The sequence below is a fragment of the Emydura macquarii genome, unplaced genomic scaffold (assembly GCF_026122565.2).
Source record: "Emydura macquarii macquarii isolate MOO-44397 ecotype Brisbane River unplaced genomic scaffold, CSIRO-AGI_Emac_v2 contig_1390, whole genome shotgun sequence".
Taxonomy (NCBI): Eukaryota; Metazoa; Chordata; order Testudines; family Chelidae; genus Emydura; species Emydura macquarii.
In genome coordinates, this window is record NW_027131527.1 from 2,685,846 (window position 1) to 2,705,703 (window position 19,858).

General features: G+C 38.8%; 1 protein-coding gene across 1 annotated transcript in view; it reads left to right on the top strand.

The window, feature by feature from the left end:
• The first annotated feature begins 472 nt into the window (after nucleotides 1-472).
• The window catches only part of CHAT (choline O-acetyltransferase), a 43,522-nt gene continuing 24,136 nt past the window's right edge, over nucleotides 473-19,858 (top strand). The window contains exons 1-6 of the mRNA XM_067552981.1: nucleotides 473-535; nucleotides 2,760-2,951; nucleotides 5,760-5,878; nucleotides 8,025-8,078; nucleotides 10,779-10,959; nucleotides 13,309-13,486. Of these exons, the coding sequence (XP_067409082.1) occupies nucleotides 473-535; nucleotides 2,760-2,951; nucleotides 5,760-5,878; nucleotides 8,025-8,078; nucleotides 10,779-10,959; nucleotides 13,309-13,486 (787 nt within the window). The remainder of the gene's footprint in view (nucleotides 536-2,759; nucleotides 2,952-5,759; nucleotides 5,879-8,024; nucleotides 8,079-10,778; nucleotides 10,960-13,308; nucleotides 13,487-19,858) is intronic.

Sequence of the window (19,858 nt, forward strand, 5' to 3'; positions counted from 1 at the left end):
TATGTCAGCAAAAAGTCACATCCCTAACTGACATAGTTATACTACTAGAAAAGCTGTTTGCAGACCAGACCTTACTCTCAGATGGCGGGACATACTGTAAGATAAATGAGACTGACAAAATAAAGTGTGTCAAAACTGGCAAAACAGAATCCTTTATGTGCATGGGATCTTTCTATAGAAATTAATTTATAGTGAAATGCAACAAATTGAATGACAAATAATATTCAAAGGATTCGATTTCAGTTTACTTTAGATATTGGAATTCTGTTTCTCTTCAGTTTTGCATTCTTAAGCTTCAGTGTATGTTTGCACAAGGAACACTATATACTGTGCACATTTTGGTAATAAATAACAGTTACTGACTTGGCTTTAAATCTTTTTTATTTCCAGAACTGAGGTGTGCAGCTCTGTAAGTGCCCCCAAGTGGCTTCAGTTTCTGGCCTCAATAAAAGATATCAAAAGAAATGCAAGAATGCCTATCTTAGAGAAACCCACACAGAAGAAGGAGAAAGACACATGCAGCAAAGATGAGACAGTAAGTGACTGTTTCTGGAAAAAAGTAAAACCAAACCCCAGAGTTGGATTAAAAAGAGATGATTTTTAATGACTAATCAATAGAAGCAGTGTTATAAATGAAACCCAGTGGTAAATACAAGCACTATTTCTGACCTCATTTTTTATTTTTGGAAAACAATGGTCATTTGCAACCGTCCAGTATCAGAACCTTTAAACTAGTACTAGCACTTTTCAAAATACCAACAATTCATCCTCACAACGCCGCTGTGAGCATTACTAAGTAGTTATGCATTATTGTCCACATTCTACAGATTAAGAAACAGAGACCAAAAAAAAAAGCAGATTCCTTAGTTACAACAGAGTTTGAAATGGCAAATATTCATTTCTTACTAGTACAAGCCTATCAGTTTCTCACTTACAACTCATTTGTGAGACAGCTGAGTAAAAGTGTTAAAAAGAATTAATACGCTGATTTAGAGCTTAGGTCAGAAATTTCAGAGGAGTATGCCTAAAATTAGTTACCTAAATCCATCAAGTTTGAAACTTTTGGCCTTAGTAAAGATGTGGAACTAACAGCAATGTTACTTGGACAAAACATGGTGGAACCAGAGTATCTGACATCACCAGGAGATACAATTATGCATGCCCATTACCACTGAACTGCTCAAATGAATTCCAAAGGAAGTTGTGTGCCTGTATTGTGCACCAAATGGACAAAAATAATAATGAGACCACTTATTTACTTATGATGTACATAGATGCATTACAGGCTAAACTGGCCCTACATCCTCATTAACATTAATTAATTCATCCCATCACACTCTCCATAAGTAACTAAGTATTATCCCTATTTTACAGATGGGGAAACTGAGGCAAAGTGATGCCTTTCTCTACAGCTTTCGGTGGCAGTGGTAGAGCTGGGATTTTAACTCAGAGGTCCCTGTTCCCCAGTTCTTGGCTTAGAGCACAGCTCGCTCTCACCCATACAATCTCTCTGATAAAGGAACAAACCTGTTAAAAATGAATTTCTAGTACATCAAAAGGGGAAAAGCAATCTAAAGAGTGCCTGTTTATAAAACATATGAAAGCCAAAACAAAAGAATGATTATCTATTAAAAAACAGATCCACACAAACATCCCATTTTATGATAAATACTAATGGATGGGAACGGATGGCTCCAATAGGTGAAAGTCAATTCCAGGACTCTGAAGCAGCCTTATAGATCTCTGATGACTACATTTGTGATTTCTGGTAGACTCAGAATTTCTCACATTTTTTTAATCCTTCCATGGATCTCTTTGTTTGCCCCCTCCACTAGACTTCTCTCCCCTTTTTATATTTAATGAAAGCTCAAATTTGTTTGGCTTAATTCCAAATGATAAAACAAGGTCCAAAAAGTAATGCATGGTAACACGAAGGAATGCTATTTGAGAGCAACCATTGATTCATTATTGCATAGACAACTAACCATGCTCTTCACCAGATAGTTTACATCCAAGTTATCTTGGGTCAACATCATCACCGATCCAACTCCACTGAAGTGACACAGTTACACCCACAATGTTCAAAACCACAACTGCTAAGAGACACCACTAATTTAAAATAGACATTGGAATTCATTGATGCTGCCCTGGGTATGCAAATGGATTGGAAAGATGAGCCAGACCTAGACAATAGCTAAAGGAATCTCCTCAGGAGAATTAAAGGTGTCCAAAAGGGAAGTTTTCCTAAAAAGGCTGAAACCTTTTCTAAAGGAAGAGGTCATGTGGTCCTCCATATTTCCCTTTTATTCATCCTCAAATAAAGCTCTGTGTATCTATCCCTAAAAATCAATCTGCATGTGGAGGGCAGCAGCACCAACTAATTTTTAAAGGAATCATTGCATATTTTATGTTAAACTTGGTAAGATTCCAGCATCATCAGGAAGGGTTCCCTTAAGGAGAACTTTGACTCTTCCTAGGAGATTTATTTAACCTTCATCTGGCTCATCTTTCTAATACAAAGAAGAAAAATCATTTTCATGCTATTTCTAGAGCAATTAGTGCAAAAAAGTCTATGTGACAGAAACGACATTCAGGCAAAGCCAGGAGTATGAGCCAGTCTCAGATAATAACATCTCAAAACCAAGATCCCATCTGAACCTATATATTGCTCTAAAATATTCACATCATCTATTGTAACTCAACCAAAAACAAATAAATACTATGAATGCTTAAAATTACTTACCACTCCATCCTTTTAGACACTGCCGAAGCTTCCAGTCCCACCACTGCAACAGACCTTGCATATGTACCTACAATGCATGAAACACTTGGTGCCAGAGGAGCAATTTAGGAAGACCAAGGCCATAGTGGAACAATTTGGAGCTGCAGGAGGCCTAGGAGAATCCTTACAGCAAAAACTTCTTGATAAAAGGGAGAAGACTGGAAACTGGGTAAGTAAATGCACATTAGAAAAAGAATGGCATGTGTCTGAGGATGCTCATTTAGACGTTATTTCTGATGTTTTTCATGTGAACAGAGATTTATGTGAAAAACCTACAGATTACTATAAATCAGGTCACTTTTTGGGTGTCCAGGAGTCAAACTAGATTAAGAAATGCTGGTGCTCTTTCTCAGCTTCCACCCACAATCCCAGAAGGGTAGACTGGAATGTTTCTAAAATGACTAGCCACTGACATTGTTAAAAATGTAGATATTTACAGTGCCATCATTAGGCTTTAGGGTCAACAACTCAGTAGAATGAGTCATCTCTCAGAGCCATGGTTTTAAACTATTTGTATACTTATGCAGAGAAAGAGTTACATCTCATCTCTTTTGGAAGGCTCTCTTTGCAACCTTGAGAGCTAGAAATTTTTTATTTAAAAAAAGGTTAAAATTCTGCACGAACTGATGGGGCTACAAAATAAATGTGGGCATGGTGTACTATTCGGTACCAATTCCGTCTAATCTCTGACCAAGTCAGATTATTCTGGGCTGTGTACATGAGGAACATGATTTTAAAATAAGACTATTATTTGCCTTTCTGTATAATATATCTGAAGCTTTCCCTAAAATACCTTCTTTGCAGAAAAAAAATATTGCATGGTCCATGCTGAAGACTTCAATCTTTAAACAATCCAGGTTTCCACTCCCTAAAGCAGGATTCAATAAGTTATAGGAAAAATGTATTTGATCTTTGCAGAGAGTTACAGGCCATCCATTTTGAAGCTGTCTCTATTCAATCTGGAAAATGGCAGTAGTGACAGCATATTGGGTAATGAATGATAGACAGAAATTGTATCTAAACTAGAAAAATGGTCTGTATTAAAGTTTATCCATCTCATCTAGGAAGAAAGATACTCAGTGGGTGAAATCCTGGCCCCACTGCAATCAATGGAAGTTTTGCCCTTTACCTCAGTGAGGCCAGAATTTCCCCCCAGCTTTAGTGATATGATCCACAAGAACCCTTGAACAATTAAAGTATTCCTATATTCAGACCAAGATTGTAATGATGGCATGACACGTGGATTTAAAAAGCCAACACATTCCAAGTAAAACATTTTCTCCCTGCTACATGGATGTCATCTGCAAGGTGCACTGAGTGTGGTCAAATCTCTTTTTGTTATTCTGTTCCTAAAATAATAATTTGTCTTCTTTGTTGGAGTAAAAATACATTTATTAATTTTTTTAAAAAGTTTCTGATAACTATTTAAGGAAAGAGCTGATCATTCAAATAAGAAATGTGACCCCCCTACAGGGCACAAGAATTATAGATGAGCCACATACAAGGCTTTTCTGAAATATCAAAACATTCAGTCTGGGTATTAAAAGTAAGCATTCGATTGTGAGGCAAACTAGAAATATTTTAATTTGGAATTTAACTTCCCAGGAATACAGCTATGGCCTATTCTCCTGAAGGGCCTCTTCTCCTGAAAACTCCAGGGAATGTGGGGGAAGGAGTTCTTTTCAACATCTGTTCCCATATCGTTGAAAAAAAAATCTCAGAGGAAATCTTTTTCAGCAGATGCATAAATTCATAATTATTTTTGCATAATTTCTCTGTTTATATTTACTGTACTCAAAGTGTATCTGCTAAATTCAGACAGACAATTTGATTTTCCAAACAACTGTCTGTCTTCCAAATGATGGTGATCAGCAACAACATGAAACAGTGGCTGGGGATATGAGAATGTCTTTATTGTACTTTCAATTTTTCTACAAAAATTAGAGGTCATTACTTGTGCTTGTGTGGCTCAAATACTGATGACAAACATACTCTGACATGCCAGCAGTTGATGTGCTTCTCTCCCCACCTCTCAGTGGCATAATTTGTTAATTCCCACCTACAAATTTGTTAAATTAAAAAACAAACAAGCACCCAATATTGGAACTGCTTTGATTTTTTGACCTTCACATGGTCACCTGGGCCTAAATTTTCAAACAACTGGTATTTTAGATGCCCCAGTTCCGGAGTTCCCCCACTTCAAGTGGTCTCATGATCAGAGAATGCTAAGCTAAGCACCAGCCCCCTCTTAAAAATCAGCCCCTTGGAGGTTTCTCAAGTTGGGCATCCAAAAATGGAGGTACCCAGAATCACTTGTCAATTTTGAAAACTCAGGCTCTGGTGTGGCTCGTTTTTAACTATATTGTCTAATTTGGGCCCCAATCTTGCATCTGATGGCATGTAAATACACTGTTGCATGTGCACGAAGCCCCATTGACTATTATGGGGTTTTGTACAGGCTCAGGATCAGGGCTTAGATTGTTAAGTTCTTTGGGTCTAGGTATATCTGTATGTATTGCAAAGCAGTAGCACACGGAAGGTGTTTGATAGATAATAAAAATAGCATCCAAGCAATAGCAACCAACATTTGTAGCAACTATCTCCACAAGGGAAGTCTACACTGGTTAAACTCTCCCCGTCTCTTGAACATACAGTGGATGCCATTCAGAAACAAACACTTACCATGGTGTCTTGAAAAAAATGCTTTGCTGTGAAGAAAAAGCAGGTAATAAAATGACATACTTGTTTACTTTTTTATGGTGCACACTGTAAATTACCATAAATTGGCTGATAGGATAATGGATTTGTGGCTGATTTAGAGTGAGCAGAGACCACTAAGGCCAGACTGAAAATGATCAATGGTCCCATTAATCAAAGCCCACATTTGATGCCTAGTGCCACCAAACACCTCCATCCACACAGACACACATACTGCTTATTTTACTTAGCTGTATGATGTTTTGTCCCCTTCCCTTAGGTGTTTAACTACTGGTTGGATGACATGTACCTCAACAACCGGTTGGCTCTTCCAGTCAATTCCAGCCCTGCAATTATCTTTGCTCGTCAACATTTCAAGGATATGAACGACCAGCTGAGGTAACGTACTAAAGACCACAGCTTTTGCCTCTGGAAAAAAAAACCCAAAACCCTTTAAAAACGCTACTCTGGGAAACAGACAACTAGCTTGTTTGAATGAATGAGGGTGGCAGCCATTAAACCGTTTCCTACTGTACATACTGTCTATAGGCACTTCTAATTTCACTCATGCAGAAACCTTAAGTCGAGAATTATACTTCTAATATAAAATTTTGCCATCACATTTACCATTTTAGACAAAATATAGTGTGGAACTTTTAAAACTAGGGATATTTATGAAGCATCTTAAACTGCTGATTAGATAGCTCCCCAAACAAGAGCTCTTTGCTGGGAAAAGAAATCCTGACTCCATGCATGCTGCTCAGAGTGGAACAGTCTCCAATATGCAACAATTACAACTCAGCAAGCTGTAGCAGAGCCCAACATGTCAGCCACCCTAATGTGAGATCTTTGTGCCATGTAGGAAAACATTTGTGCTCAGTTTAGCATTTCTTGGGGACTGATGAGTAGGAAAAGTTAGCATGCTGCCCACTCTCCCATCATGTACCCAAAAGCCGCACTAGTGCTGGAAAGTGGGCACTATCTTTACTAGTGTCAAAACAACCCGATGTTTCCATTGCACTAACTGGGATACCAAGGACTAGTATTGAGAAATCAACACCCTCTGACAATATGATAAAGTCCATTCTAAAACAAGAGTGAGTGCTTTGTTGTCATTGATCAGGATAACAGATTAATGCAGAAGACTGCTGCAAAGCCCAAAGAAAAGAACTAGGAAATACAATATTTAAACATGAGCCAGGAGAAAATCATTTGCGAGGCTCGTGAAAAATTAGGCTATGTACAACAGCAGAGCAGATTGAAGGATAAGAACTCAGGGTGGGGATGAGGGGAAGAAAGGTCCCTTGAACAGATAGTGTTTTCAAAAATTATTTTATATCAAAAAGTAGTTGCATTACTCCTGATTGTACCTGCTGCTGCACGTATAACCAATGAATTCTGGAGCCCTGTTGTTTCTAAAATCAACAGTCTCCAAAGAACAATTTGTGTGTTGACCATTTCCCTATATGGATGTTAGGGTGGCTAAATTTATTTTTAAAAGTGAAAATGTAGAACATAAACAACATTTATACAAGCTAAGTGCACAATATACATCCTCAGATGCTATTCAAAAAGTAAGTTTCCAATTCTCAACCTTTGCCAAATAATTTCCCCCTTTTAAACAGCAATTCAGAGCAAATCTTCTTTCAAATATTGCAGATTTCCCCTTTGCTTTTAGCACTTTCCAGCAGTACATTATTGAGAGAGTAAATTGCATATGAATTTATGCTATTATAAATTTTAAAAACCAGCCAGAACCTTGAAGCTGATCTGTATTATTTTAACATTTTGCATAGACAGAGCACCGTCTCTTTTTAAACCTACTCTAAACATTATAATAACTGTGCTTCCTCTTGTTACTGAATAGATTCACTGTGCACATTGTTTTTTTATGAAACTACGTTTTGCATTTCTCTAATGCATATGACCTGTAACAAGCCAACACTTTTAGCATAGAGGATCCCATTCAGAAACATAGTAAATGGGCGGTCTGAGGAAATAATAGTGCCTGCCCTACAGCCATTGAGCAATATATATTTCAGGGCAGCAAGTACTTCAATACACCAGGTAGTACTTAAGCATTTATATTGCTGAGAATCCTATCAAGTATGCAGTCCCCCTCCCAATCTGTAAACAACTACTTCCCAGTATCCTCTTGCAATAGCCAGTGTAATTTTGTTTAATTGTTAAGCAAGGATCATCACTACATGACTGTAAACTCTTTGGGGCAGGGACTGTCGTTTTTTCTGTGTTTGTATAGCACCTATCACAATGGGGCCCTGGTCCAGGACTAAGGCTCTTAGGCATTACATACATACAACCTATACATAACAATAACACACACTAGTCAATTGTTCCTTCCTCTGCATACGTATGTTAAAATTAATCAGAGTTGTTTTTTCTGCTCTTGCCATGAGACAGACTCTCTCACGCTGTAGAAAATAATTGAACTTTATGAGCCTTCTCAGTCTCAAGCTGAACTCCCAGAAATGGCACAATGTTGCCGCATGGCAAGAGTGATGCTATTTCTATTTTTTACTTACAGGTTTGCTGCCAATCTCATTTCAGGAGTGCTCAGCTATAAAGCTTTACTGGATGCGTAAGTATTTTGGAACTAGAGTCACAGATTGACTACAAACATGAAAAGCTCTGCTTTGGAATGGTGGGAGGTGCCCAAAGTCAGGCTGCATTGGGCAATAATTCACTGGACCTCTCTAATGTTAGGAACTGAAATGATTTGGGTATGGTAGCTTTGGCAACATTTTACACGCTTCTTCTTTATTACTACAATACGAGGTGCCTGATGAGGATTCTTCATAGTTCATGTCAGTCATCTGTCAGATACATAGTACAATCTACAGTTCAACATAAAATCTGATTAATGTGACTGTTTCAGACCTACCCAAGAAGTCCATCCTCTCCAACCACAGATCAATGAATGGCAGTGTAGTAGCAAAGTTTGCCAACATCCTTATGTATTATTTGAGAACTTCCAGTATAGTAAACTCCTTTACATGTATATCTACAATTTCCCATATTTCTGTTATTAGCCTTCCTCCATGGTTAACTTAAGGAGATGTTCCCTACCCCAACCCAGAAAATAAACCCCAGAAGAGGAAGCCTAATTCATTCTAAATAATTTCACAAACTACATTCCAGTGGTACTACTGAAATGCATCCATCCAAAGAGTGGAATGCCGAAGACGATCGATGTACAGCACACTGCATCACAGTGGGGGGAGGAAACATTTTAGATCATGAAGTAATGAAAGGCCCCTGGTCACGCATCCTGACCAGCTTTCATTTGGGTCAGGGGAAGGCAAAGCCCACATTTAAACCTCTGAGGTCTCACCACCTCTGAACTGACTATAAAAAAAGAAATTGAAGAAGTTGTTTGATTTTTCCCTTCAAAGTCTGAAATTATTCAGAAATTTACCATCTTTGGTTACTCAGGAACATGTGCTTTTGTGTAAAATAAACTATGGAACTGTAGGTCATATCTGCATATCTAAAAATACAGATGTTGACATGTTATAAAGTACTTTTTCATACTAATTTAGTTCACCACATCTTTAAAGGACAGCATGGTATGCCTCTGTGACGAGCTAGGAATACATATTGCTTAGCAAAAATGTAACATTTTATCTTTAATATTTTGACCTGGTTTCCCTTGATCTAAATAAGATTTGTCTCAGTATTCCTTGCCTCACGTTAATAATTCTCCCTTGTCTATGATGTTTTACAGCTGTTGCTAACCTTTGGGTACCAACACTAATATTTCCTGATTATAATCATTAACATTCCAATATCCCTTGTTGCCCTGTTACAATCTTAGGATAGTCAATGTAGTCCTAGTATCTTTTGGATCACTACATCAGCAAGCGCAGTAGGCACAAACCTAGTATGAAAAAGCAGTTCATAACTTTCCAAACTATGTGGTTTTAGCTATGTAAATAACCCAGTTGCCCAGGCAAAGTATTTCAAACAAAACATAACTTAGACATTCAAAATATTATAACACAAGAACATTTCTTAACATCTATTAAATCATTACAAGTTTTGTTGTCAGAATAATACAGCATAAAGTCCCCTTCCTAAAATCATGATAATCCCAGGCTCTTTTATCTTAATTTATCGTTATTTACTATTCTTGTAAAAATAGGCCCAAAATGAGATTGGGACTCCATTGGGCTTTGCACTATATCAGTACACAAGAGACTGTCTCTGACCTAAAGAGCTGACAATTTAAATAGACAAGGTAAAGGTGGGAGGTGGAAAGAAAGGAGGTATTATCATCTCCATTTTACAGATGAGGATCTGAGAGACTAAGTGACTTGTCCAAGGAAGTAAATCCCATAGGAACTCTATGGCAGACCTAGGAATTAGACAACTTTCTCCTAGGCTACCATAAGACCAACAATTTCCCTGTGGCCCTTCCCCAGAATGACAATTACATTAGTTTCTACTACATTGCCATACAACATCCTAAAATCCATAACCAAAGAAGAAAAACAAATATTCCATGGCAAAGTAACCAGATTTTGTCCTGGTCACTAAAGAGATACTTTAGTGAGTATTGCTGTCAGACTCCTAGCAATAAAAAAAAGATATAGCTGCTAAATTTCAGCATTTACTTCCCCTACGTGTCACACTAAGGAGAGTTGTTTGGCAGGGTTACGTTGACCCCCTCACAGTCCAGATGATTCCCCTCCATCCTGCACGTTCTACTGATTTCCAGACATGGAGATGTTTCTCTTAGGCATTCTAAACTACTCTGACCTGGGCTTCCAGCAGAAATCACACATTGCCTTCTAGGGTGCATGTCAGCTTCAGATGTTCAGCTGAATTTCATTAATCCCATAGAATTTTGAGGGTCCCTTTTAGGCAGGCTCCCTACTCCTACCCCAGGATTCTTGGAGGAAGACAGACAATCTTTTGGAAAGGCAGGGGCTACATATGTAAAGATTTTACACTGGATGATGAAAAGTGCAAGTATACTGTATATCCACAGATGATGAATATATGTTGTAGTTACTGATTTGCATGCCCTGCTATTGTTTGAATCTCCAAATATATTCATTGAATGCAAATGCAATTGCTTAATGAATATGCATGAATCTGCCAGGAGTGATGTATTTAACTTTGGTATGGGAATTCATCTATTTCCTTACACTGTAATCTTGTTTTTATTATTCCATTTGTATTGTACCTAATCTAACTGTAACAGAAAAAAGGAAAAATTAGATTTCTTTTTCTTTCTGTCTCTCTCTGGCTCTGTTTCTCTCCTCTCTCTCTCCAGCCATGCTATACCTGTTGATTTTGCTCGTGGACAGCTGTCTGGTCATCCTCTCTGTATGAAGCAATACTATGGACTCTTTTCTTCCTATCGTCTTCCAGGCCATACCAAAGATACTCTGGTGGCCCAGAAAAGCAGCATAATGCCAGAACCAGAGCATATCGTTGTTGCTTGTAACAATCAGGTGAGTAGACATTAGGTTTTAGACCTTTTTCCTCTTTCCTGCAGAAATCTGGTATGCATAAATTTGCTTGATTATCATGTAATACAATCACTGGTCCAGGAACTCAACGAATGTACAATAGATGATGGCACTGGAATCAGTCCTGAAGCCCATACTCCGTTCTTATCAGTGATATGCTGCTAACATTTTAACAGGAAGCTCCCACTGTCCTTTTACCTTTTGTAGCCCAGCTTACATTCTGAGTACACTGCTGCAGAGAGGAGAGATGTGGGGCTGGAGAAAATGCTAATTTGGTTCCTATGCAAATAAAAATATTTATCAAGCAGGGAAGCAATGTCACTGGACAAACAAATTTGTGTGAAGTGCATTTGCTGAAACATTTATATTTTGACCCTTAAAACTATAGTGGGTATATTGGCATATAGCACAGTGTTCAGCCTGTATAATTTTAAGTGAGGGTGCGGGGAGAATAGACCTTGTACAGTACCCCTCCCATACAGAATTTTGTTTCCAAATCCCTGGCATTTAGTATGTTTATGGTGTATTCCAAAGGCAAAGACTTTGCTTTTAATTGTATTGTAAAGAGCAGAGCTGGTCAGAAAATAGGATTTGTGTTCCACAGGAAATTCTGACATTTTGAAATTTGTTTTCTTTCTGAATCGGGATGAGAAACCAAAGTTTCAGAATTGTTGGCGATGTCATGAGAAATTCTGTACTCATGAAATTTGCTGGATGGATTAAGGCAGCATCCTTGGAATCCCTGCTTGCCAGCCTGTGCAGGCCTAACAGAGCATGAGCCAATGAAGAGTAATAATGGGAGGGCAGAAGATTAAGAAACCTATGGGTGGTGAGAAAAGTAAGGAATGACATGTGTTACGGGGTCCACTCACCACAATGGAGCTGCCTGCTAGACGTCCTGGGGATTAGCTCTGCCAATTGGTACGCCCTCTCCAGATGATGCCTCTCCCATTATCCTCACACCTCGCAGGCCCAACTCACTCCAGGAACCACAGCACCTTCTTCATGACTCAGTCCTCCAGCCAGGTCACCATCTGTGTTTCTCCCACCCAGAGTTATCCAAAGTCCTTCTACGCAAACAGTCCCAGGCAGTCTTCTCCTGTGCTGCCCTGATGATGCCACTTCCTAAGTGGCCAGTAGCGGAACCCAGGCCCACCCCTACTCCAGGTTCCAGTCCAGGGACCCTCAACTGACCGTCAACCTAGTTGTTCTGGGCTCTACCTTCTCAGCCCTCACTGCTCCTTCCCTGGACTGCTTCCTACTCTTCCTGGTTCCTCTCCCTTATCTGGGAGTACCAGTTCCAAACCAATTCCCTCTTCTCAGGGAGTGACTGCCGCCTGCCTTCCAGCAGCTTTCCTAGCAGCCCCCTCCAGCTCTCAGCTCCTGGGCTTTATAGGCCCCACCTATTCCTACCCAGCTAAACCTCATTTAATCCCTCCCTGGCTCCTCCTCCAGGTGAAGCCTGGGCAGCTAATTGGTCTATCTGACCTCCTAAACCCTTTCTAATCCTTTGTGGGGTGAACACCCCATCATAACATGTCTATAGGGAAGGAACTAGCAGGGAAAGTCTATTTGTGGGAGCTGAAGAAGAATGATCAGAGTGAGGAATCGGGGGGGGGAAATCTAGGAAGTCTTTTTTTGTGGTTTGGTGTTTTTTGTTGTTGATTGGTTGGTTTTGTTTGTTGTTTTTTTTTGGCAGGAGGGAAAGTTTTGGTAGAACTAGGTCCCAACTGGTCTTAATCTGACCCTGTCAGTTTCTCTATCAAGGTGGTTTGGATGAATCTGGAAAAGCATCCAGACTCCTGGTTGCTTATCCATCCACAACAGGTCTCTGAATCTTCTGCAGTTTACTTATTGCTACTTGTCATCTTTGGAATGCAGGCAAACTTTAAATAGCAAGCAGAACACATCAACACATAACAAGAGGTTATAAAAAGGTCTGAGAGTTCCACATATAACAGTATCATATATCCCTGTGCTTTTTTAAAAGAGCTGGATCATGGAAATTATTAACATGTTTCCTGGTTTTAATTCCTCCGGTGTTTTTAATTTTATTCGAACAAAGTAAGCCTTATTCTGCTCTCACTCCAGTGAGAATCAGGAGCAACCCCACTGAGGTCCTGGGAGTTACATTTGGTATCAAACCCAAAACAGGTAAGAGCACAATATCAGGCTACAAAGATTTACCACTCCACTTCCCTCAGCCATGTAATTCTCACTGTGCAGAGCTGCAGCATCTCTCCAGGCCATCCCAAATTCAGTAAGATGTTTTCTTACAGACGTCAGTATAATCTGTCTGTGACCTTTCTGACTTTTATCATTTCCCTGCAGTTCTTTGTTTTGGATGTTGTCATTAATTTCCGCCGTCTCAGTGAAGGGGATCTGTTCACTCAGTTAAGAAAGATAGCCAAAATGGCAGAGAACGAAGAAGAGAGGCTGCCTCCAATTGGTCTACTGACATCTGATGGAAGAACCGAGTGGGCAGAGGCCAGGACAGTCCTCATGAAAGGTTAGAAGCAGCAATCCCAACCTTTTCTTCTTCATCCTCCTCCTCATCCTCATCATCATCATCACTTGTCCTTGATGGATGGTGATCCGTAAAGCAAATAGATGGCTAAAATCTCAGCCCAACTGTTGAATTCCTCTAGCATGAGGAAGCTCAATTCTTGTAAGCATTCAGAGGTATCATCATATAGTGGAACAGAAAGTATGGTTTTGAGCCTTCAGCTGTGTAACTTCAGAGACTATGCCATGTAGATAAATTTCATCCCATGCTTTGTCTTTCATCCAATCAATTTTGAACATTCCATCAGATTTTGTGATTTGTCTATTTCTTCATGATCAAATGGTGATGATGAGTACAATGCATCTTCACAGGCTTTAGCAAGTGTTGGATATTCTAGCACATTATGTTTTACACAGTGTTCAAACTGAAGCCAGGTGAGGGAAATTTTCCTTTTTATCTTTCTCGCTGGACCATGTTGGAGTTCATCTTTCTCTCTGAAAAATGCTAAATCATCCCTTTATCTCTTGCTCAGTTACTAGGAAGAATATTATTTGTACTTTAGAAATGCACCAGAGTTTTCCAAACAGAATATCATTTCAAAATATTTCCCCAGAGGAGGATGCCCATTTCCCTTTGCAAATTATTGATAATGGGTCTTCACACAACCCACCTACCCCCAATCCTCTTTACAACCAAAGAAGAAAAATGGAATTTAAGCATTAACTTTTCTATAGGAATGCACAGTACAGAAATGATACATTTCTGGAGACCTTCCACCTATAAATTACAGTGTTAAATATAGATGGGAAAATTCTCTATCTTTCTTAAAATCAACATTATTGAAGAATTTAGTGTTTGCTTCGCATTCAACCAGATCTGGTGTGATCACTGTAACTCCATTGATTTAAAAGGAAACTAAGCCAATTTTCAACAGCTAAGGGTCTGACTCATTGTGTTTTCATCCACTCAGGATCCCAAGAAACATTACCTTTGTAAGAGAGTTGTCTCTGCAGCATCCTGCAGCCTACCCTCTGTTACAGCAGTGGCATCCGTTCTGTGGACAGAGAATGTCCGTATCCAGGAAGTGCCAATCTCATACCATTCTCCTACACTAAAATTCACTTGTGTTTAGGAATGTCATCTTCTGCAAATCCTACTGGGTCGGAAATGTACCAGTTTACTGGAATACCCAAAGAGCTAATATTCTTGGCTCTGATTCAATCCTCGGCTATTCTGATTTTCCTTTCAAGTCTGCAAACATTGTTTACTCAATGGCTCAAACTTTTTGGCTAAGTGTTTAATTGTCTTTATCATTGAGTCTTGTTTGCAGCACTCTTTCACTCTCTGAGCTCCACTCCTCCAAATCCATGAGCAGCAAGCAAAAGTTTTCTTGAAGTGTAAATAATCACTATGTAAACGCAGAAACTCCAGTGAATTTCTAAGAGAATTCTCTGGTCTAGATACAAGCAAAGACAGAGAAGCCACGTAAGCTGACATAGGGCATCTAGGTGGAAAAGAGTGAATATAGTACATATTATTTAAAGACCAGATTCTGAAAGAAGGCTTCAGACCTCAGAGGTTTCCATCACCTCACCATCACAGCTGAGTGATGGAATGTATATGAGCAAAAACAGACTGTTTCTGTGTGCGTAACTGTTTCTGTGCTCATGCAAACATTTTTCAAGTACTGATACCTACTTGTTCAGGTGAGACATTTGAGCATCTGCATGTAGAGGCCTGGAAATGAAAAACAGATTTTGCACAAGTAAATGCCATCACCTGTGCATGTCATGGCTATGAAAGTTTGGTCCCAAAAAAATCAAACCTATCTTCTTTATTCTTCCCTATTGGATTGATAGTCTATTGCTATTTTTTAATTAAGATTATTGTGGATTACATTGGGAAAAATTGTTTTCTTAATTATGTTTACCACAGTATTTCTGGTATTTCCCTTTCTACATGCAGGAAACTTTGTAAATATCCTTTTTGTCACTAATTGTAACCTGCATCAGCCATCAAAACACAAAGTGCACGCATCATTTCAGATGCCCCTCTGCTGAGACAAAAGATGGTAAGCACTTTTTAGATGGAAAAAATAGTAATTAAGGACCTGATTCACAGCCCATTGAAATCTCGTTGGCTTCCACGGGCTTTTGTTCAGGCCTTTAGCAAAATATCAGAACACCTGGGAATACAAGTTTACATACAATAAAATGGTGGACATTTTATATAATCTCATAGAAAAAAACATTTTCTTTAAAAATTGCTACTTTTTTCCTTCTGTTTCCATAGTTTCTTTAAATCCATTTTTCATTCTACTTTGCAAATGGTCTGCTACTTGCCATGCACTTTGAGCCTGTGCTAGAAGGAAATACATATTTTACTCCTGCAGGTATGCAAGGAATAGAAATACACATATTTCATAACCTCTTATTGCTCCCTACTCAAAGCAAATAGATCAGAGTGTACTTCTAATAAGGAAAAAAAAAGTTTATCTAGTGTTTATGAAGGATACCAGAGTCACAGCATTGGAAACTGAAGTCCACAGATCAGAGGCAACATAAGATATGCCAATAACTTTCTGATCAACCCATACCACATTCATATCAGTAACCTTGACATGAAAAGTTTTCTATCCCAACACCAATTATCTGAGTCTGTCAGTCTCATAGATCTCAATGTTCTAAAAACAAATAAAATATCAACATAGCCATGGCACTCTCATGCTGTTGAAGTTCAGCTAGACTTTCAGGAAATGCCTTTCCTCCAGGTGAGTCAAAGCAGATGTTGAGATATAATTGCATTAAAATATGCTTCAGATTTGACTATGGACATCTCGCAGTTTTATTTACACTGGTGGATGGAGATCCATAGCTGTACTGATGTTATGGTAGAAAAAGAATTAAAGGGACATAAAGATTAATAGTTGGATTAAAAAAACAGCTACTGAATTAGTGAATTTTAGCAAAAGAGGAAAGAAACATCAACCAGCTGAGTTGCTCCAAACATTTGCAGGAAGAGCCAGTATCGCTTACTCTGACTTTGTTATTTTAAAAGCAATTATTCCCAATTTCTGGACAATAACAAACACAGTACTGCCAATCCCAAGCATTTAAAAAAAAAAAAAACCCATGCCAGTCTTCAAAAAAATCATGAGGTTTTTTAAAAAATAATTCTTTGCCTTCTGGTTTCTGAGTCTGTAGGGTACACTCTACCACTTTTTCAAGTTTTTCTCTGCAACCATGAGGGCAGAACTTTTTTTTAAATGAAGCGGAGATGGTCAGCTAATTATCTGTTTCCAGGTGCTGTTGTTCTACGTAATAATATATTAATACCTAACAAACACTTATATAGAGCTTTTCATCTGAAAGCACATGACAATCATTAATGCATTTATCCTCACACCACCCCTGTGAAGTAGGGAAGGGCTACTAATGTGATATGTCATTGCTATAGACGGAAAACTGAGGTATGGGAAATGTTTTTACAATTGGGGAACTCAGGCACAGAAAGGCTAAGTGACTTGCCCAAGGTCACACAGGAAGTCTGTGACAGAGCAGGGAATTGAAACCAGGTCTTTCAAGCCCTAGCCTAGTACCAGTGCTTAATTTGTGCCAGGGCTAGGCTTGGCAGTTCATAGCCCTGGAATCTCTAATTGCTGTGTCAGTTATGAATGTAAAAAAAAATTTGCTTGAGCCCGGTGCCTCTTTCATTACAAATTAAACACTGCCTAGTACCCTAACCATACTGCAAGACTTGCTCTAAAAACACAGGAGTTGGCCAAAAAAGAAAAAACACAACAGAACTACTACACTCCAGTGTTTCCTGGCTCTTTACCAAAGAGATCTCTGGAAACACCACTGACACTTATTTCCAAAGAGATTGCTTTGAATGATATGAACTCACATAAATAGCAAATAATTTAGAGCACAAGGACTGTAGCTGTGTATCGGTGAAGGGCATAAACTTCATTGACAAACACCAAGCATAAATAAAACAAATACACGGGAAAAGAGAATTCAACAGTTCATTGTGAGGGATGTAATATGAGAACTGGAACAGAACAGCATAGAATGGAAACTACTTTAAGATCAACTCACATACCATAGAGATTTACATCAGTTTGTGACACCTAAGAAAAGACAATCAGTAAAGTGGCTTTAAAGCAAAGTTAAAAATGAAATAGAAATATTTAATGCAATAGATCAGCCTAAAATATACTCGAGTTTCCAATTATTATAAACATTCTTCCTTAACCTGTGGTGAAATGTTGCTGGTAATGGCAACTCATCTAGGCCGAGGTGATGGCCTACAATGGCTGATGGAACTGACTGAAAGAGTCAGTAGGTGGCAGTTCTTCATTGGGGGGAGAAGGAGTGGTGCAACAGGAATGGGTTTTCTACACTGGGAAGGGGATATTGTGAGGATAAACACATTTGAGATGGTGAGGAATGGGGCCCGTGCAAGTATGGTTACACAGACAGACAAGAAAGAACTGGTTTTTAAGAGGGCGAGGGTGCGAAGGAGCTATATGGTGTCATGCTTGGACATCAGTCACCATTATTACACACACACACACACACACACACACACACACACACACACACACACACACACACACACACACACACACACACACACACACACACACACACACACACACACACACACACACACACACACACACACAGAGTCATTAACTGTGAGTTCATACTGCAAAACTAATCCAATTCAGAGGTCTAAATTTGGATCTGGTGTAAGCAAGTGCCAATCTACTAAAGTCTTTGGAGTTGCAGTCTCATCTACAGAGTCTAAATTTGGCCCATATGATTCCCTTCCCATCTTTTCTTATTAAAAAAAATAGGAATCTTCTAGGAAGATTGATTTACCATATTAAATGCAAGTGTGTGTGTTAGATGAGGGGGTAAAAAGACAAAATGTTCATGCAGTTTTTATTGTCTGCTAGCCCCTTGTTTTCATTCCTTCTAGAATTTTTCCCCATCCCAAGTCATGGTACACGAGTTCTTGTTCAGTTCATTTTCTGCTTACATGATCAACTTGTCAGTGTTTGACTGATTGGTTCTCTGAACAGGTTCTGGTTCATTTGTAAGAGCATTTTTCCCATTGCTTTCCTGTTTCTAGCATGAGAGTCTCATTTTATTCACTAGGCTATCGCAGCCCTGAATCCACATGTCAGAGAGAAAGCCGCTGATAGTAGGCAGCAGCTGTAATAAAATGTGTAAGCCTGTGAGGTAACATAAGTAAAACACTGAACAAAGAGTAAGCAAACACGGATGGTAGTTTTGTAACTCACAATCCAACCAGTTTTTGCTTCCATAATATTAGGAGGCTTCTGTATACAAACAACATTAATCGTTTATATACCATCTTCCATCCTAAAGAATGCTAATAGGACTTAACAATAATGCACACATTGCGCCAGTGAAATATAGCCATCTCGGGACACCTCAGAATGGCACGTACTGGGGAAAGAAGAGATGTATAGGTAAGGACACTGGGGCAAGACTACTCTTATTTAAAAAAAAAATGCTATGGTAGCTTTAAAGCCAATGCACAGGGAAGATCAGACTTTACATTCCTAATATTTCTGAGTTAAAAGCCGTACAGAAAAACAAACAAACAAACCATTCATGCCTTTATCCATCACAGACAAAAAAGGGAGCACAAGCCCAACTGTTGAAAAATTTTATACACATCACCTTTAGGAGAGAGGGGAAGACAGGATGAGGAAAGAAGCATGGACTGGAAACCAAAATAGGTGCATTTTGTTCAAAGGAGGTCAGTGACAGAAAGGGATGGAGGAGAAGTGAAGTGTGGATTACACAATAAAGTATTCATGACAACCCCACAATCTTAACTTCATATTTTTACCATTTTCAAATTACAATAATACCTAGCTTTTATATGGCATTTTTTAATCAGTAAACCTCAAAGGGGATGAGTATCATTATCCCTATTTTACAATTGAGGAAATAGGGGCACAGGGCAGTGATGACTAACCCAGTAGCAGAACTGGGACTAGACCCCAAGTCTCCCAAGTACCAATCCAGTGCTCTGACCTCTAGACAATGAACTGAGAGTAGCTTAGCATGCCATTGTGATATCTTCTTCATTGACTTCAAGGAACTTAACTACTGACAAAAAGCTGGCAAAGTTGGAGACCTTTTTCTTTCTTTACATGAAATTGTGAGTTTACTCAGACAGATTTTCTTCAGTGCTACCAAGTTGAGAATTTTCAGGCTAAATAAGAGAACAAATAAATGTTTGTTTGTTCCAAAAGGATATTTACTGTGAAAACAATATAATGAAAAAGGATGATGCTGAAGAGGTCCGGTTATTTCATCATGCAATGTT